This window comes from Aphidius gifuensis, linkage group LG4, assembly GCF_014905175.1.
Source record: "Aphidius gifuensis isolate YNYX2018 linkage group LG4, ASM1490517v1, whole genome shotgun sequence".
Classification (NCBI taxonomy): domain Eukaryota; kingdom Metazoa; phylum Arthropoda; class Insecta; order Hymenoptera; family Braconidae; genus Aphidius; species Aphidius gifuensis.
Window position 1 is genome coordinate 20,352,390 of NC_057791.1, and position 21,970 is coordinate 20,374,359.

The 21,970-nt window shown below is 22.9% G+C and overlaps 1 protein-coding gene across 2 annotated transcripts; it reads right to left on the reverse strand.

The window, feature by feature from the left end:
* Window positions 1-858: 858 nt before the first annotated feature.
* Window positions 859-20,888, reverse strand: LOC122855554 (synaptotagmin-10-like). Of its 2 annotated transcripts, XM_044157024.1 has the most exons (11): window positions 19,960-20,089; window positions 19,711-19,878; window positions 5,053-5,315; window positions 4,838-4,984; window positions 4,468-4,599; window positions 3,810-3,964; window positions 3,563-3,731; window positions 3,366-3,486; window positions 3,112-3,283; window positions 2,806-3,000; window positions 1,004-2,734 (listed from the first exon to the last, which is right to left on the reverse strand). In XM_044157024.1, exons 2-11 carry the CDS (start codon window positions 19,799-19,801, stop codon window positions 2,731-2,733), a joined length of 1,449 nt encoding a protein of 482 aa, XP_044012959.1. In that variant the 5' UTR covers window positions 19,802-19,878; window positions 19,960-20,089; the 3' UTR covers window positions 1,004-2,730. The 2 variants fall into 2 exon arrangements, with proteins under 2 accessions (XP_044012960.1, XP_044012959.1); XM_044157025.1 differs by having other exon boundaries at window positions 859-2,734; window positions 19,711-20,888.
* Between the last annotated feature and the right edge of the window lie 1,082 nt (window positions 20,889-21,970).

Sequence of the window (21,970 nt, forward strand, 5' to 3'; positions counted from 1 at the left end):
CACAATGGCATAAATTTAATATAGTTACCTGTACTCGATATTCACGTGTGAATTAATTCCATTAGCCACGTGAATAATATTGAAGGTCAAAAAAAAAAATACTATGAAATCCAACATGTACTTATCATCAAACTATTATCCACGATTCATAAAAATCCTTAAATTTAAAAAAAAACAAGTAATCCAATTCAGCTATAAATTAAATAATACTTAAAATTTTTTTTTTATTTTTTTTTTTTCCTAGCTTCAAACTATATATAAAATATAAATAATGCTTTTAGATTTTTTACCGCCATGGAAATTCATCAAAATAATAATCAATTAGAAAAAACATCTATTAATACCAAAAAAAAAAAAAAAAGAAAATAATAATACCACGCCATTCAATTATTATTTAATAATTTTTACTAATTTAAAATCATTTATAGCGAAAGCCAATCGTTTGTTGAATTATGAAAAAAAAAAAAATAATAATATCAACAAATTTTTATGAGTCATTTTACCTAGCTCATCAACAATCCAGCAGTAAAAAACAAAAGCAGGAAATAAATAATAAAAGTGAAATTAAAGAAAATATATGTCAAAGCTCATTGACCGCCACTTTTACAAACGATAAATTAATAATTAAATAATAATAATAATAATACTAATTAATGCGGATATATATAGATATTTAAATCGTTGCTATTTAAAGCTCTATTGCTTATTTTATACTTAGAGTTATATCGTAATAATTCGATAATTTAGAAGTAATATAATGGGCAAGTTGTAACTTACTGTAAGGTAGAATAATTATGTAAATGATAATAGAAAATAATAATAATAAAACAAAGTAAATTTAATGCTGTAGAAAAATAATTTTTTTAGATTATTAGATTATTATTTTTGCTTGAAATAATATTTATTAGAGTTTATTGGTTTATTTATTTTTTTTACCATTTAAACAGGGTATTTTACATTGTATATTTTAGATTTATATATATTTGATATATATAATCATGTATATACGCATTAGAAAATAGTATCTTAATTCAAAAGATATGCGTTTATTTTATTTAATTTCTTTTTTTTTTTTGACATGAGTAGACAGTGAACCAAAAAGAAACACTATGGTTCACTTGATATTTTTCTATTCTCTCAGGGTTTAGATATTTTTTTAAATATATGTATTTTATTTTAAATCATTTTGTGCATGATTTTTTTGATAATAATTTATAGAGTACATACATTGTCATTCTATATAAAATATTGATTATATATATTTTTTATTTTTTTATTTTTCAGCAATTATTAATCAGCTATTTTGATTAAATATATTCTAACGTACCTCATGCCAAATTAAATGACAATAAAAAATCAATAATTAATTAATGAAAATTAATAAAAACTAAATTTCTTGTATAAACGTTTCCTTTTTCTTTTTAAATTAATTCTTAAAATTATGATATTATTAATTCTACAATGTGTCAGACGTTTACAATATTATTATCAAGTTCACAATCGAATTATTGAGTTTACCCTCCTCTCAATTATAATTTTTTTTTTTTTTCTCAAATTTTTTTTTATCACACTTTAATGTGTTTTATTCTTTCAATTATTCATGCATATTTTTTTTTTTTTTAAATATTCTGATATTAATTTCATTTGACTAAATATTTTTATCCACAAAAATTGATTAAATATATATATTTTTTTCTCTAATCTATTATCTAATTTGTTCGTGTTTATTTGTATTTTTTATTATCACAAAAATACCCACTGAAATTTTCACATACATCTATAGTATTTATAACTACTTTTTTGATTTTTATTATTATTTTTTTTTCAATAATAATGTTAGTGTAATTTTGGATATGATTAAATTATAATTACTACTTTTTTTTCTATATTACTAGTAACTATAAACTATGAAATAATTTTTAAATAATTGAGATTGTCTACCACGTACATGTGTTTTAGGGTAATCTAAATAAATAATTTATATTATGGAATACTACAGTCAGTACACAAAAAATATTATCTATTGATATATATATATTTTCTTTTTAAAATTAAATATTTCATTCGCTGTATGTACGTTCGTTCATTATCCATTTTTAAAGCCACTCACATTATTTTAATTAGAAAATACTGTTTGCATTTTTATATATTTTTTTTTCTATTTTTTTCATATGTCACAATATTTAAAAAAGATAATTTTATTTTTTTTTACTTTTTGATTAAAATAATTTCTTTTATCGAACCCGTGACAAGGCAAAAAATTAAATTTTTTTTCTTTCAATTTAATTTTTTTATCATATGTATGTTATTTTTTAAAAATACTTTTTTTTTTTTATTTTTCATTAATTTACCAATTTTGATAGATGAAAATTTTTAACACTGATGACAAGTAAAACTTGTATATTTACAATTCAAATTGGAATATTAATTATCCTTATAACTTTCAGAATTTTTATCAATTAATTTTAATAATAATAATTAAACTCATAAATAAAATGAAATAGATTTTTTATCAAATGTAAATATAAAAAGAAAACAAAAATAAAAATATATATATTTATTAAATCAAATTAATAATTATTATTCTCATTCATCATGTTGATTAGTTTGAATTGACATCCTTAAAATGATCATCAAGCTGTCAGCATTAAATAATTAAATAAGATAATTTATTTTATTGTTTTTTTTGATATCCATGTTCAATCAATGTGAACTCTCAGTGCCACAGCTTCATCTACAAAAAAATAATTGAAAAAAAAATTATGAGAATAATTAAATATATATTATTTATGAATTATGTTTAACCTGTTTAAGCAGCTAAGACTCGGAAGTGGCTCAGTCGAGTCATTTGGTCCATGACCAGCAACTGATTCCTGAAGTGAATACCACTGTGCCACTGGTTTTCTTGGATTGTCCAACATTTCAAGCCAATGATCTCTTCCAGTACCAATAAAACTGCCACCAATTGCTGTGCAACCCATCAATTCATTTGAGCCAATTCTAGAAAACCACAAGAAAAAATAAATGAAAATATAAATAAATATTTTTGTAAAACTTTTACCTTTGATATTTATGGTTTTTATTATAAATTTAAATTTAACACTGGCTTACCTGTCATAATCGATCACTTTCACAATAAGACTAACATCCTCAATATTATCAGATGGTACATCAAATACCAATGATTCATTGTAAACCGGATTAAGTGTATTTTTTTTAATCGAAGTTTTCTTTTTTTTAATTCTTTTACCTTGACACAGAAGATAAACTTTCACATATGGATCTGTAAATTATATATATTTAATTATTAATTAATTATTCATAATGTTTTTTTATTTATTTATATTTAAGTGATATTAATTTACCAGAAGAACCTGTAATATCCATCGATTTTAGATTTCTTGCTTTGATAACAGTCAAGGTGAGACGTCCAGCAGTTGGTAGATAACACAGCGTCAGCATAAGCTCACCCAAATCAACTTTTTCCTATTAATTTAATAAATTTATTTATCAACTTATTTATTACAATATTTGTTATTAATAATAATTTCTTTTTAATTACAGTCACTGCTGAGAGTATGTCCATTGTATATTCAATTTCTTGTTCTAAATCAGTTGAATCCAGTAAATCTCTTAGTACAACTTGGCCAATCAAATCATGACGTGAAAATCTATCAAAATCATAGACGGAAAATTGAAGATATGACTCTCTCAAATCCTCATGAGAAATACTATAAAATAAAAATAATATATCAAACATTTTTTGTTTTTAAAATTTATGATATTTTATTTTTTGCAATTCTTTTTACCTGAATATAAATGTTTCATTAAATATTGGATTTAAATTTTTTCTATGAACTTTTGTTTGAAATTTCTTTTTTCTATCTGGTAAAAGATGAATTTTAACATATGGATCACTACTTCCTGTGACGTCTTTAATTGGCAACTGTCGTGCTTCAAGAACCTAATAAATAATTCGATAAATAAAAAAAAAAAAACAAATATATTTATTAAATAATTATTTTATAGTATCAAAAAAAAATAAATAATAATAATAATGACAACTAATTGATAAACATATTGTTTCAAATTTCAATATTCATGTTGATGATTAAAATCACAATAATGATAACAATGTGACAATGAAAATGGTGCTCCAATTTATTTATTTTAATCAAACTCACACATTTTATCAGTTTGAATGTCATGTATCAAAATGGATCATATGGAATATAGGACATAATGTATTATTTTGTCATACACAAGTGTTAACTAGTCCATAAATATCATGTTAATTGTTAACACATCACAAATGGACACCTTGACAGACCAACCCTCGATTGATATTTTAATTTCAATAGTCATTCAATTTATTATATTATTTTACTTGTAAAATAAAAATAAATAAAAATAAATAAAAAAAAAAAACAAGTTTATTTCTACAAATAAATATACATTTTATTTTACCTTGACAACTAGTCCATCAATTTCTTTGTCATATCTCAGAGCAAAGTGCAATTTTCCAGCATATTCCATTTCAACTGTGCTTGAGCTTTCAGTGCTTTCTTGTCTCGTTAAATCTTTTTTATACAATTCCGGCTAAAATTTTAATAATGATAATAATAAATTTCGAAGGTCTTTAAATTAATATTTAAAAGTTTTTTTTTTATCAATAAAAAATAGTAAAAAAATTATATAAAATTTTAGTCATTAAAAATTTAAATTTTTAAAAATACTTGAGACATTTTGTTGAATTTTTTATTGGAAAAATGACAAAAATAGTTTACTTTATTAAAAAAAAATACAATATAAAGTATATTAAATTTCTTATTTTTACCTTGAGAAGTCCAAGGCTTGAATCACTGCGATTTTCAAGACTACAAATACTGAATTTGATATTGGGTAAATCCAAACGATGAGAAAGCTGACGTTGAAAGGTCTGATGTCTAATTGGCACATTGGGTAGTGTTGTTTGACGTAAAACCTAAATTAATTAAAAAAAAAAAAATAAACAGTTAAATATATAAAAATAAAAAATATATAATAAATTACTTTTTTAATATCTTTTTGTTCTTGAATATATTCGTGAGTCATTGGCTCAGATTGAAGATCAGGTAATGAATGACTAATACGAATAGCATTCTGCTGTGATAATTCACCATCAGTTTCATCATCAGTCTCTTGTCTCGCGACACCCATGAGCCATTTCCAAGTGGATGAACACTGAAAGCTCACTGCAGCGAGAAGTACAAGCGCCATCAATGCAACACCTGAACCAATCAACAATTGTGACGGAATATTTTCTCTCCACTCATCTGAAAAATTTAATTACAAATAAAAACCAACAAAAAATATTTCAACTTAATTTTTTTGATATATATTATTATTTTTTTTCCACAGTAAATATAAAATTTTATTTAACTTAATTTTTTTCAGTTATTATCAGAATATAAATTGAGCTAATATAATCTCGTTTTATTTTTTTTCAGCTATTGTTTTTATTTTTTTTATCAGTGGTTAAACAACAAGAGAATTTTAAATTTGTGCTGGTCGATTAACAGTAACATAAATTGTGGTCCTATCGAGGGATTCCCGGGCCCTGAGGCTCATCCTGTTATCCAAACTAATTGCCAACATTGTGAGCAAGCTTAACTGCCGATACAGAGAGTATATGTATATCTAGATATATGTTAAAGAGAATCATTTGGCTTGTTTGATTGTGAATAGCACGATCAATCGACCATAAATAAAATAATATTAAATAAAAAAAAAAAATATAATAAATATAATTTAAAAAATAATAACATCTAATTTTCTTTTTATTTAGTTTAATTATTTTTTTTAATACAATTTTATTTATCAAGAGTAAACATGTCAACATTATTTATATATTTTTAAAGTTTTTTCATTATTTATTTGTTTATTTTTAAAGTTGTGTGTTTCTTTGAAGTAAATAAAATGAACAACCTTGATTACAGTATCACTATAAAAGTTTGAGTGACTTTCTTGATCTAACCTTCTATGGTGGATTCATATTGACGTGTCATGGCCAAAAGAGCTTTAATCAGAAATATTTCAATTGTGAAAGGGTGGTAAACATAGTTACTTAAACCACAATCATCATCATCATCATGATATATACAAACTTTGATGTTTATTATTTAATCAAATAGTCGATATTATATACGTCAATTAATTTATCAATATTTTAATTGTTTAATTGCTTAATTCGTAATTAAAATTATCAAAATGTTCATAACTTTATTACTATTTAATGTAGAGTAGTTATTATTATTAGTAATAAACTAATTCAGTTATTAATTTTTGGAAAATTATTGATTGAATTTTGGCAATAAGTATTTTTTATATGAATTAACTCTATTCAAATTTTTTTCGTAATAAAAAATTTTATGACAAAGATTCATACGACTCATTTAGTATTAAATTCATTTTTTAATATATATAGTTTTTTTCTTTCATTTACGTACTTAAAAGCTCAAGAATATAATGGTAATGATGTTCAGGCATTTCAGTAAGGCAAAAAAAAAAAAAAAAAGTTATAGTAAAGGAAAAATATTTATTAAATTTTTTTTTTTTCGCAACTGTCGAGATTAATTATAAAAAAGGTGAAGGTTATTGAAATATTACTTGTTATTATTTTTTATTTTTTATTTATTATTGAAAATACTGAGCTTATCTACTCAGCTATATTTTTGTGAAATATATATTTAATTGTTATTATAGTTAAAAAATATTTTTCATTAATATAATTGTTTTTTCATAATGGATGTTCTTTTTTATTGGAAGATAAATCAATTAGTTGTTCCATTATAATTTAATAACACATATTTTTCAGGTCAAAAATAACAAAATAAAGAATTTTAAGATAACAAATTTTAAAAACAATTTTTGTTTTGCGAGCCATGTAGGCTTGATGATTTTTAATTGACAAAGAAAAATAAATTAACTGTTGCGTTTACTGTAAAATTTATTTAATAAAATTTATAATATATTAAATAAAAAAAAAAAAATGAGTCAATATGAAAACAAATAAAATAATCTCCAAGCTTAAATCAACCCTAGGAATTGTTATAAAAATAATATAAAATACACGTGTATCAAGGGTTGAATCGATTGGCACAACTTATATTTTATTCTATTTTTTAAATTTTCCAGTTGCGTCCTTGTTCCTGACCTTCGTTCCATTGGGAAACCAAAAGCATGGAGATACATTCTGTGCCATGGTCAGACTATTTTTCTCTTACGTATATATATTTCAATTCATTTTTTTAACGCTGCAATAATTCATGATTTCGATGAAAATTTATGCATGAATAATCGGAGATCACTATTGTTTTATTATGAATATAAATAAATAATAAAAAAAAAATCATTTTTGTAACCCAATTAGACTCATTACGAATAAAACAAAAAAATAATAATCCTCGTTATACACTGAAAAAAAATTTCATCTTTTGCTTTTTAACAAGCATACTATTTTTTATTTATATTTTTTTTTCAATTTATTCTATTTTTTTATTTCAAACAAGATCAATGTTTCCTGTATTTTGTTTAAATTTATTATGAGCCATTGTTAATGGTTTAACAAAATTATTTTGTTTTTATAAAGTTTACCTCTTCTATTTTATAATTCCTTAATAAAATTAAAAATCTAGTTAGTAAAAAAATTAGTTAATTTATTTGGTGAACAATATGGCTTTAGTACTTTATTACATTTATATTTCCATATTAAACTATGTGATACAGCGTGATGCTCTTGTGGTTGAGTTAACAAGCACCGTGCCTACGGTGCTGGAGGTCTACAGTTCAAAGCTTTGTGTTATATTGAGTTCTGGTTTTCAGCAGGTTAAATTTGTGATATAAAAAAACTGTCTCAGATCAATAAATGGATAGGATCGTGTTATTATTCGTAATTAACCCTGTTACAGTCACATAATTACTAATGTTAAGGCAAATACCTCCTTGCATAGAACAAGTAAGCTTTAAACTCCCTGACTTGTTCTATGCTTGGAAGTATTTGCCCTCACGCAATTGATTTTTGGTCTTTTCAAACTCCTGTATTAATTATTTTTACATTTTTTGATTTAAATTTGAATACAAATTTATTTTATCTTATGTAAGGATATCTCTCTGATACAAAATATGTTTATTTAAAATTAAAAATTCGTCCAGAAGTTTTTGAAAAAATTTATTTTTTGTATTGGGAGAACATAATGAGCAAAGAGGCATTTTATGTTTTACAAAGTTTCCCTCCTCTACTTTATAACTCCCTAATAAAAAAAAAAAAAAGATTTTTATAATAGGAAATACCATTGTTATTACATGCAAAAGTATAATAATTTTATTTTTTTTAATAAATAATTTAATAATTCAAATGAAATTCAAAAGAAAGTATATAAAACCAAAAAGCTTAAGCTTTTATTTAAATCAATTTAACATAAAAAAAAAAAACCTGAATAGACTTGAGCTTTATAAAATATTGAATTTTTGTCAATCAAATTGGCAGATATAAAAAAAGAATAAAAAAGAAATTTGTGGAAAAGTAATAAAATAATATCTTAGTCGAGGAATTATGTTCCCATTCTCATCAATCAACAAAGCATTGGTTCATTGACTTTTTTTTTATATTGTTTTTTTTCTTTCTTATCTTTATTTTCCTCTCTAACACTGATGCTCAATATAATTTTTTAGCATTAAATCCATGTGATATCTTGAGTGAAGAGAGAGATCTTTGTTCGTGGATTATAGATGTTATAAAGCTGAACACAGATAAATCATTATCATAGAAACTGGAGGGTGGTTTTTGTTGAAAATGAAATATTTACCCTCTCGAAATGTCGACTAAACGGTAAAAGATTTAAATGCTATTGAAGTTTTTTAGATATTTTCCAAGCGGATTTCCACTTTTATCAACAGAAAAATCACATAAAAAAAACATCAAATTAATTTAAAAAAATATATATAATACCATCTTATCATCCTCATAATAAACTGAATTATATAAAAATGAAAAATAAATTATTTTAATGATAAAGAAAGATATTTTAAAAAAGCTTACTCAACAAGTAAATAATATTGAATTATCATCATAATATAATTAATTTTAAAATCATTATTTTATTGTTTAATGTAGTAGAAAATATTTGAATAATTAAAATTGTATAATGAGTCATTATACAATTTTAATTATTCAATTATGGGCCTGCATTGTGACAGAAGAAGACACGATTATTTGCAAGTGAATGAGACCAATTTACCAAGAAGCAAGGTTAAAATAACAGATGTTTTGGTTTAATTAAAAGTCAGTCAATTGCATTAAACAATTAAAAATATTTTTTATAAAAACAAGGTTGTGTCATATAGTTTGAGACTTTTAATACTATCAAGTGTTTCAACTTGATCTAAAATATCTTGAAGCACACATCAAAACTATGCATAAAGAATTTCCATGAAACATTCATTGGTTGGATCCATCTCAGAGTTAAAAAAAATAAAATAAAAGTTTAAGAAAGTTAAGTGATAAGTTTAAAATACTTGTCGACAATAAAAAATAAAAAAATAAAAAACGATATTTACTTATCTTTTGAAAAGAGGGCAAGAATTCACATCAAGTTGTTGTCAAAGTGAAAATGACAATGTGTATATAGCGAGTGACAAAATGCTTCAATGATATATCAGTTTGTTTTTTTTTCAGCCTGAAGCAGTATATACGAATGAAAGTCTTTTTTAAAAAGTTTTATTTTTTTTTCTTTTTCATTTCATATATTTTTTTACAAGTTATATACAGCATTGGCAACATGAAAGACATTTTGTAGCATTAGTCATGAGACGTTTGAGGTGTAAAAAAAAATGAAGAAAAAAAGGTTCAAGATTGATAGTAGGTTTTTCTTGTACATCATCGATCTTGTGTTATCAGAATTGTTCTTCATCTTCTTAACAGCTGGACAAACGAAATGTGCTATACATCGTAGTAACTCAAATGAATGTCGTTACTCAAATGGTACTATTGTTGAGATAATATATATTTCTTTTTGTGTTTGTATACATAAAATAAAATACTATCTGTTTTAACAACAAACTAAAACACCTGTTTGTTCTTTTGTAAATGTATTTATTTTTTTTTTGTTTTAATATATTTTTCACAGAATATACTGATCAATATTTTGAATTGAATAACATTGTAATTTAATATTGTCTTTGCTGACTAAAAATTATAAGGATTCATAGAAAAGTTTCAAGGTAAAGTTCAACAAATGAAATTCTCAGAAATGTTAAAAATTTAAATAACATTTATGAATCTGGAAAATCTTTGCTCTTGTTTTCTAGGAATCATCTGCTAATTTTGTGAGCAAATATTTATAGAAAAAATATGAAATATAGTGAAAATCAAATTGAATATTTTTAATTATTTAAATATAATAAAAAAATTTAAATTTAACAATTAAAATTGAATAAAAATAATTTGGTTGATAGAAATAATAATAATGTTTTATTTAAATATTAATTGAAATTTTAATTAGTTCAATTTTTATATTTAAAAATGTAAATTTAAATAATGGTTTTCAAAAACAAGTTTATATTTATTTATCTGAAAAAAATTTCGGGGAATTTTATATATTCATATCAAATTACATAAATATGAGCTTGTCAAATTTCTGTGAATTTATATAGATGTATAATTAAAGTTATCAAGTATCAGAATTCCATAAAATAAATTGATAATATTTTTTTAATTTTAATTAAATGGAAAATTGTTATTTGCAGTGATTTTGAATTATGATTACATTAATTATTCTTGTTTAATAAATTGTTTAATTATTTAAACCAATTATTTATTTATTCGTTTCACAGAATACCAGCCAATACTGGATGTTAAAAAAAAAAAACAAACCAATTTGAAAAATAGAATTATTAAATTAATATAAGTTCGAAGAAAAAATGGCAAAATGATGACGTTATTTAATTTTAAATGAAATATTAAGAGTTGTGAGAATTTTTGAATGATAAATATACTTTTTCATGAACCATTATCTCAATTGAAAAAATTTACACTTTTATATTATTCTAGAAATTTTGTAATAATAAAAAAAGTAATGTAAATATTAACAAATTTCTATTTTTAATTTATAACAAATTTTATTTAAATTATTTATCAAATGTTAATAACCAACTGCTAGTCAATTTTATTTTTATATAAGGATATCTCTTTGATACAAAATATGTTTGTGAAATATTCAATACGTTTTTCAAACCTTTTTAGATTGAAAATAATACTACGGATGTAATATATTCATGGTTAACTTATGGCTGACTCAAGCAGGATATTTCTACTAGATTAATTAAAATGAAATGATTTTTATTTTACAAAGTAATATTACAAAAAAATTATTTTGTATTTAAGTGTGTTGTTAGAATTTACATATTTATAATTTTATAAGCAAAAATATTGTGAGAATTTTAATTTAGATAAGTGTGTTAATTAATTGACAAACAATTTATCTAACTATAGTTATTAAATTATTTTTAAACTTTGTAGATACAAAACTTGTCTGAGCGATGAAAAATATTATTTTAATAGATAAGATTTCGAGTTTAGTTAATTTATTTTGTGAACAATATGGCTTTAGTACTTTATTACATTTATATTTCCATATTAAAACATATAATACAGCGTGATGCTCTTGTGGTTGAGTTGGCAAGCAACTTGCCTACGGTGCTAGAGGTCTTTAGTTCGAGTCTCTGAATAATCTCAGACCAGTTTCAATAAATGAATAATCCTTTTCCAATATGAACAGCGCTTCGATATAATATGTTTCTTTATAATCGCGGTAATAGGACCGTTAAGGCAAATACCTCCTTGCATAGAACAAGTAAGCTTCAAACTCCTTCACTTGTTCTATGCTTGGAAGTATTTGCCCTTACGCAATTAATTTTTGGTCTTTTTAAACTTCTGTATTAATTATTTTTACATTTTTTAATTTGAATTTGAATACAAATTTATTTTATTTTTATATAAGGATATCTCTTTGATACAAAATATGTTTGTGAAATATTCAATACGTTATTCAAACCTTTCGAGATTGAAAATAATACCACGGATGTAATATATTCATGGTTAACTTAGGGCTGACTCAAGCAGAATATTTCTACTAGATTAATTAACGTTTTGAAAATTAACATTAAGAGAAAACTATAAAAGCCAAGTGGTTTTAGAATTTACTATTTCACTGAATACCAAAAATAATATTATTTTGAATCTTATCTATCTTCCACTATAAATTATTTTTTACCTTAATGAAATCATCAACTGTCATTATATTATAATTCATCATATATTATAGAATAAACAATAAATTAAATTACATTTAAATTTTTAAATCAAATTGTTAACTAAAGTTGCAAAGCTTAATTTTTATTAATGAAAATATTTTGAAATTAATTTAAAAATCAATTTTTTCTCGATAAATAAATAAAAATACTTTACAATAAACAATATAATATTGAAGTTGTATTTTAAACACCCCAAGGCTTACAATTATTTTTTTATAATTCAGTGTATATTTATATTTACTTTTGTATTTCATTATTATTTATTTATACTTTTTTACCTTTTGATTCTGAGAGATACATAAAGACGAGAATAAATGATATTCATTGTTAAAAACATTCAGGGTATCCGGTTATTGTGACAAGGATATTTTAGAGATGCAAGCGACATTTAAGACTATTGCCTTTAAACAATCGGATTACCACGAGAACACAAGTAATCATCTGTATTTTAATACATTGTCTCCTTCAGTATTATTTTTATTTTATATATTTTTATTTTTTATTTTTTTTTCTCATTTCATTTAATACAAAACCCATTGTATATTTATTCAAAGACTATCGCTGTATTGTTTTTTCATTTATTTAGTTTTTTTTCCAACAAGAATCTATTGAATTTTCAAGGATAAAAATTTTACAGTGAATAAATTATTATTATCAGAGGAAAAATAAAAATTGATGTTGAAAAAAAATTGATTGAAAATTGTTTTTTGAAGTATATTAAATTATTTATTTTTTTTATTAAATAAAAATGTATATATATTTTATCGGTGCCATGTGTATATGATTTTAGCCAAGCAATTTGAAATTTAATCTCGAAAATATATAACGAACAAGATGTGTATATTTATCTTATTGATCATAGGGTAACGACCGCGAAACTCGTGGCTCGAAGTAACGTTCATGATGTGGTGGTAGCACGTGCCCTCAGTGAGATTATACAAGCGAGAAAAAAGAAGAAAAAAAATAATAATATCAGAAAGCTTTTATAGAAAAAAAGTGAAGCATGATTAATCAATAATAAAGTGAATTGAATATTCAACGATGATGAAAAAATAAATCTTGAAGACAATGAGCAAAAAAAAAAAATGAAAAAAAAATCTTGTAAGATAATTTTAATATAAAATGTTATCATTATTAAAATAGTCAATAAATATTTAAAAAACTTTTTTTTTTCAAAAATTTGTTTTAAATATTTAAATAGTTTTAAAAATTTATATTCAAGTAGATAAACATGAGAACACTGGCTTCATTTAAAGCTCTAAAATTGCTATCTTGAAATAAATTTTTTTCTTTTTTATTTTTTGCACGAAATGATTGTTATTATTTGAAGATCTTCAATTTATTATACGAACATTCAATTCCAGTATTTTCAAGATTCAAATAACATTTCTTTTTTTTTTTTTTTAATTTTCTTTTGTGCTTTTTCACGACTATTCATCTTCAGCTTATCTTTATAAAAAAGCTTGTTTAAAATTCCCCCTTGAATTTCAAGACATATTGTTGTTTTCTTTATTTTATTTTTCATGTTAACGAAAATTATTTTATTTATCATTCGAGTGTAGAAGACTATATATACATCAAATTGTTATTAAGAAAAAAATCTATTTTATTGTTAAAAAATCCAATAAATGTTCTGATCAAATCAATTGACATCCAGAGAACAATAAAAATATCCAACGTAAAAAAAATAGATAAAATAAAAATTGATATAAACGTTTAACATGATCCCTTGGATCCATTGGGACATGTTTATTGTAAAAAAAAATGATTTCAATAAAACGATTATATTTAAAAATTCAAAACACGTTCATGGAAATCATACAATGTACGACAATTCATTTTTTTCCATTGTTAAATCTGATATCGGCTATTTGATAAAAAAAAAAAAATAAACAAAAATATATTCAACAATGATCAAGGAATTGAGTAGATTTAAAAATTTTATTTTATTTATTTTATGACCTGGTTTACCCTCCCATCATAAAACCCTAAAATTTAATTTTTCTAAATACTAGTTATCCGATATCTTTTTCGATGCTATCGACTTACTCACCCTATATTTGCCGGTTATAACACGTCAAAAATAAAAATAATATCGTCTCTAAATTTTCACAGAAAAAAAAAAGAGAAATTTAAGTTTTTCTTGTGCATTTAGTTTTTTTTTTACTTTTGTTTGTTATTTAATTTCTATAAATGAAAAAATTGATTTTTTATCGGTTGTTTTTTTTTTTTTTTAAATAAAATTTATTGTTATTAAAATGAAACTATGATTTTTATTTTACAATGTGATATTACAAAAAAATTATTTTGTATTTATGTATGTTGTTGACATATAATTTTATTAGCCAAAAAAAAGTGTGTTAATTAATTGACAAACAATTTATCTAACTATAGTTATTAAATTTTTTCGAACATCGTAGATACAAAACTTGTCTGAACACTGAAAAATATTATTTTAATAAATAAGATTTCAAGTTTAGTTAATTTATTTTGTGAACAATATGGCTTTAGTACTTTATTACATTTATATTTCCATATTAGACATATATGTATTCTCTTTGTGGTTCATAACATAAAATTTTTTAAATCTGAACGAAATAATCTATTTTCTGAAAATATCTATTGATGAAATAAACAAGAATGTTGATCTTCATCAATGATCAGAGATGTAGAGAATTTAATTTTTGTCAAAGATTAATAAAAACTTACAAGTATATCTCCCATATTGATAGTTTATTGTAAAATTGATTTATAAAACTGTATTATTAAAAATTAAATCAATTATTATTACAATTAAGACAATTATTTATCTTATAAACAGTAAAAACTGCAAAAAAAAATTATTTACAACTCAAATTTAAGAACGAATGAAGATATAAAATTTTATACTACTGTAATTTAATGATATTACCCTTTTAATTTTACTAAATAATATTTAAACGAAAATTTTTGAGATCTGACTCAACCCTATATTTACCGGTTACAACCTAAGAAAAATATCGTCTCAAATTCACAGAGATATATTGTTAATTTAAGTGAATTTGTTTATTTGAATTTTGATTTTGTTCAGAAATAATTGTCTTGAAGGATATGTTTTTTTAAAGTATATTTTTTTTAGAACAATTCTTTCTGATAGAACAAATTTTTTTAAATTAATATCGTAAAGATGATTTTATTGAATAAGTTATTTTTAAATACTATCTCTTTGTTCAAATTGATCTGTTACTTAAAATTGTTTTAGAGATAGTGAAAGATCCTTCAGATATTTAGAGAGCATATTAGTATTTAAATATGGCTTTAGACTTAATAAGTTTAAGCTATTTCATTGGTGACAAGCCCTAGCCTACGGTGCTGGAGGTCTCCAGTTCAAGCCCTATCGTTGGCAACTTCTGTCCATTGAATAGATGAACATAATATGGTCTGCTGGATAGAACTGTCTTGTTCTGATGGAAATTTAAGCACTGGTCAAATTTACCTCATAATTGCCTGTGTGAAGTATAACACAAGAAGTGTTAAGGCAAATACCTCCTTTCATAGAACAAAATAAGCTCTAAACCCCTTCACTTGTTCTATGCTTGGAAGCATTTGCCTTCACGCAATTAATTTTTGGTCTTTTTAAACTTCTCTATTAATTATTTCTACATTTTTTAATTTGAGTTCGATTACAAATATCCTCAAAAAAATTAATTACGAGTACAAATACAGATTAAATTCATTATGTATTTGTTCATAATTTGTTTTGACATAACTAACTCATTTAATTTATTTACATAATAATTCAAAAATAGATTAGACCCTTATTCAATTTATCAAATACAAATTTAAATAAATTTAATTGTATTTTTATCTTTCAAATAAATTTTAAATCCCAAAAAAAATTAATACAACTTGGTGGTAAAATTAAAATTGCCTAGAGGTTTTATTTATGATTTAAAAGTTTTTTTTATTCATTTCTGTAATTTAGTTAACGACAATTGACAGTCTCTCGTGGTTTGTCGTTGGAACGGTGACGAGACTCTACTGACATATTGATCGTTTCGCAAGGGTAACGTTATGGAAAATATAACATATATAGTTATGGAGATGTGAATTCATTACTGTTGTTGAATTATATTTTTTTTCAAAACGGTACAACTTATTTCATCATTATAAAGTATATTATTAAAATTTATATCTCTATCATTTATTTTTGCAATTTTTCGAAATACTTGTTGTTTGTTATAAATTGTTGCTGGTTTTTTAAAAAAGAAAAAGTTATGAATATTTTTATCTACTAATGAGAAAAATCCTTAAATAAATTCCAAATAAATTGATTTTTATATTGAAAATTAAATTATTAATATATTTTTATATTTTATATTATGAAAATGTTGATTTTGTATTAATAATAATAATATTAAATTGAAAATATAAACTAAATATCAGAGATAAAAATATTATAAATTGTTAATCGTATTTTAAAGGTGAACAACTATCTTGATGTTCGATATTTTCGCTTCAAATATATATATTAAATTTGTGTTTATTTAATTTCAGTTATATTTTTAAAATCAATGATTATAATCGGTGACTTTTTGTCTAATCAAAACATATTTAACGATGCTTCGTTATTATTTATTTGTGATTGGAAAAAAAAATGAATTATTTTTCATTTTTACGATTAATCAATAATCAATAATGTGAATATATTTCCAGCTGAAAAATAATTTTAATTGCCTTGTGGTTACAAAATAAATTGAAAAAAAAAAAAATGTAAAATAATTATTTTATAAAATATCATTTTACGTTATATTTAAATAAACGATTCAATATTGATATTCGTATATTTTTTTTTCTTTTTAATTTTGCAGTAAATATTGCAGTTGTAAATTTATCTGGTCTGGCAGAAATTTTATTAAAAAAATAACTCAATTTTTAGCTCGATTTTTATTTTTAAAATTCAGTATTTTTACTATCGTTATCAAAACAATAATATTTCATAACATATCAACTTGCAAACTAGAATAAAATTGCTTAAATAAATTCAAAAATTTGTAAAATGTAAATTTTAATTCAACAATATCTTAAAAAACTTTTATTTACTACTACTACTAAATTTAAAAATATAAATGAATTCATTATAAAAAAAATATAACAAAATTAAACATTAATCTTTTACCTCCAATTTATTCTAGAATTAATGATATTTTTTTATTTCATAATACCTATTTATCTCATTTTAATTTAAAACAAATTTTCATTCAAATACTACTTAAGCCTCAATTTATAAAAAACCATAGAAACAAAAATAAAATAATAGCACGAAAGAGAAAAAGTGAAATATAAAATAATAAAAATCAAAAAAAAAAAAAAAAAAACTTGTGATAAAAATATATTATGTATAAAAGAACGTAAACTGGCTGATGAAGAGAAACTGCGTATGCATTTATTTGTCTAGGTGAAAAAAAAAAAAAAAAATGAATAATAACAATAATGAAGATTAAAAAAAAAAATAGTTTTGAGAGCGAGGACGAGGCTGCAAACTAGGACATCCCTTTGGCTCTTCAAAGACAGTTTCCGCAGTTGTCTATATGATAAATTAATTTCATTTATTTTTTTTCCTTATGAATGATACGTGATTGGTATATTGGGTCAATCTTAAGGAGTTTCAATGAAAAAACAAAGTTCAGATGAATTGGTTACGATTGAAAAAAAAACAACAGTGTCAAGGGACAAGAAGAAAAAAAAATGCGCAACACATGCAGTAGAAACTGTTGAATAAAAAAAAATAAATATTATAAATTTATTATATCTGTATATATAATTTTATATTATTATGTTTATTTATTTATTGCATATTTATTTTGAGTGCTTACGTCATTTGATTTTTATTTGATTTTTCATTAAAATTTCGTTTTAAAATAATCTAAATTGCAGGAGTCAAACGGTTTTTTTTATTCCCCAGAAGATAAGCAAAAAATTGAAATGCAACGAAGAATAAATTTAGCATGCTTATAAGTTTTTTTTATATTTTTTTTTTTGAATAGAAAATTTATATTTAAAATTAAATTAAAAAATTTTTTAATAAATTTTTAATATAAATTTATGAAATAATATTTTACAAAAAAAAAAAAAAAATATTTAATCAAATGCCAATGGAATGAAAAAAAAAAAAAATTAATAACAATTAATTGAATTACTATCAGTTAATTACATCAGTCAAAAAAAAAAAAAAAAATTAATAAAATAAAAATGAAAATTAAACAATTTAATTGTCTCGAATAACAAAGCCTTTGTGGCATTAAAAAAAAACAATTGAATTGAATAGTTGGTGATGTATATAAAGTATTAAAAAAATAAATTTAATAAAAAATAAAATAACAAGTCAAATTTCCACGTGTCAAGGGAGTCATTACGATCGATACTTTGTGAATGATAAAAATTTATTAACAATGCAATGTAAATTATTATTATTTTTATCTGTCAGTTAAAATGTAATAAGTACCGATTGGTTTTAATGACTATGGTATTTTTATAAACTAATAATTGCGCATGCTTTTTTACAGTGAAAAAAAAGATAAAAAAATAAATTTGAAGGACGATGTTTCCCATAACTGCAGGCACGTAATTGTACCTTCGGTCAAGGTCAAGAGTTTTATATTGTTTTATATCATCCAGATCGAGTTAATTTCTATCTCTATTATTAAATATTATTTTCATTTCTATAAAATAATAATTCATAATAAAAAAAAAAAAAATTAAAGCTTATTTTTTCATCAAATAATTATCGGAAATTTAATTAATCAAATTTTAAATTTTTTTACAATAATTAAAAATAATAATAACAGTAATAAATAAAAACTAAAAAAAAATGGTATTTTGTTTTTTAATTGAAATTTCTTTTATTGAAAAAAAAAAAAAAAAATTATTAATTATTTTTCATTTATATTTTAAATTGAATTTTTTTTTTTTTTATTTTCATTTTAATATTTTTTTTTTCTTCCATTACATGACCTGGTCTTTGTGGTCGATGATTAATTATTAAATCTTTTTTTTATGTAAATTTTTTTCCGTCAATATTAAACTATATAATTAAATTTTATATTTTTATATATTTTGATAAAATTTTTCTAATATATTTCTACAATGTTTTGGTATAGCTGTATCGTAAAACACCTGTTACCCAGTGGGCTCATGTGGGGGTGACTCGTTTGTTGATTTAAAAAAAAAAAATAATAAAATTATTAATATTAAAAATTTAATAACCCATTAAACAATGCAAATATTAAAATACCTCAAACAATAAATTTCCAATTAATTACTTGATTTTGAGTATATAATTTTTAACAATTAAAAAATGAATAAATAATCCAAGCTTACCAGCATGTCCTTGAAGAGAATAATTGGCCTCCTCACTTGGCAAGACAGTCTCCTCGAGTACACTGTCGGAGGCTGTTTTCACCACTCCCATGACACGGTAAGCCCGCAGTTGTAAGTGAAAATTTTGACTCTCAAATTTGTAAAAAAAAATAAATTCAAAACTGCCAGCTTATAAAAAAGAAATGAAAGAAAATAAAATTTTAAAAACCACCAGATGCTAAATAAGAAAAAAAATTATTATCAAATTACCAAAATATTTGATAAACAAAAAAAAAAAATATAAATAACTTTAATTTTCAAGATTTTTATGAATTTAATTATTGAATAATGTTGATTTAGATAAACTTGTGCATACTGGATGATGTCGACGCGTAGTCTGGCAATTTAGACAAAATACGGTGTATAGTAAGGACCAAAATTTGCGCGTGCGTATCTAGATGAGTCTATCAAAATACAGAATAAAAAAATAAACGAGACTTTCTCTGGTGTAGCCCCTTGTTCCAGAGGGATGAAGGTTAGACTCTCCTCATCTCGTCGTGTGTCGGATCTCAACGGGGCATAAGGGATGCTACTATGCATTATAAAAATATATATGTATATAAGTTAAACTTGTCTGTGTCGTATACAGTTGTCCTTACGTTTGCGCGTTTGAATTTCTCTCCCTCAAATAGATATTTTGTATACATATATATCAAGGGGAAAAAATAAAATAAAAAAAAAAATTTTACAGGGGCAATGTCGACGTCAACTCGGCCTCGGTGAAGGTCTCGGTTTCTAGCCAACTCTATCCCGATGCCACCGCTTGGATACGCATGTTATATACCATATATATTTTCTGGAATTTTTTTTTTCTTTTTCATCTGTCTCTTTGTTTGTTTATGTATTTTTTTTTTTTTCTTTTTTTTTTTTCATCCAGTGCTATGCTATTCCTCCTCAGGCTCATACGTGACACTTTATTCTACAATCTTTCTTATTTATCTATTTTTTTTTTTCTCTCATTTTTATTGTTATTTTTTCAATTCGTGAATCAACAATCTACTTTGTTGTAATAACGCAGCCATGTGGCTGGAATAATATATAAACCAAAATTTAAATTGACTTTATAAATTAGATTTGTTTATTTATATTTTTATTTACTGATATACTTGTAAGTTTGTAAAAAAAAAAAAAAAAAAGATTACCTCTTTATTTTATGATTATATTATCTTTTGTCACTGCACATCAATCAGTGTGGAATTAATCGAGTCAAAGCATCGTATCATTGCACGAATAATTTTGTAAAAAAAAAAAAAACTTATTAATATTTTCTTCTTATTTATATATTTATTTTTTTTATTATTTTTTTTTTAATTTTATTTTTTTTCTTTACTTTGATGTTCTTATATTTTTCTTGAGATTTCTTTACTGTACATTTTTTCAAATATATATAGCTAATGTTGATATTAAAAAAATATCGTATAATTAAACGAAAAAGTGAGAATATTAAATGGCCAAAAAACTAATTCAAGTAAAAACCAATTTATGTAATATGTATTTTTAATTTTTCAAATAAAAACAATGAAATATAAATTTTGTAAAATTTAATTTTCTTTGTTAATTATAATTCCACATGCAGTATATTTAATTTTGTTGATATTGAAAATTTTAAATTATCAGTTAAACAGTATGTATAAAATTTTGGCTATGGTCCAGATAATAATAAACATGAATTATTTGAAAATAAATAAAAATAAAGTTGACTTTAAAACTTACGTACTCGTGTGCTTAACCACCAACCCTCACCTATTTTCTTGACCCACCACCAACTCTACCCCCTCAACATTTTGCACAGCATCATCGACTATTTGATGACCCTACTCGTTGAATCACCACTACCACCACCATCATTACCACCACTTCCACCACCAGGACAGTGATAAAGCAAATGCTGCTTCTGAAAACTTGTTGCACGCAATACTGCTTGCAAGCATGTATATACAATAGAAAAAGTAAAGGATACAAAACAAAATATTCGTAGGCTATTAACCCTTCTTTTTTTTTTGTTAACAGTTAAAATTTATACATGTACATATACAGGTATACACACACATGTAAAGAAAGGATGTACCTTTATGTATTCATCGATTTTCTGCGTATTTTCTAGCCAACATTGCTGGGTTGAAAACACAAGGGTCAAGGTCGTTGGTTCATACTGAGAAAATAATATATTTTGAAGGGTTTTTACCCCTCTATTTACACGCTATTTTATTGTCTACATATG

Coding starts and splice junctions, on each gene's coding strand:
- LOC122855554 (XM_044157025.1), bottom strand. CDS start 19,801: ATGGGAGTGGTGAAAACAGCCTCCGACAGTGTACTCGAGGAGACTGTC. Junction 3,487..3,562: donor ACATACTCTCAGCAGTGACT/GTAATTAAAAAG, acceptor TTAAATTAATAG/GAAAAAGTTGATTTGGGTGA. Junction 3,284..3,365: donor GGATATTACAGGTTCTTCTG/GTAAATTAATAT, acceptor TATAATTTACAG/ATCCATATGTGAAAGTTTAT.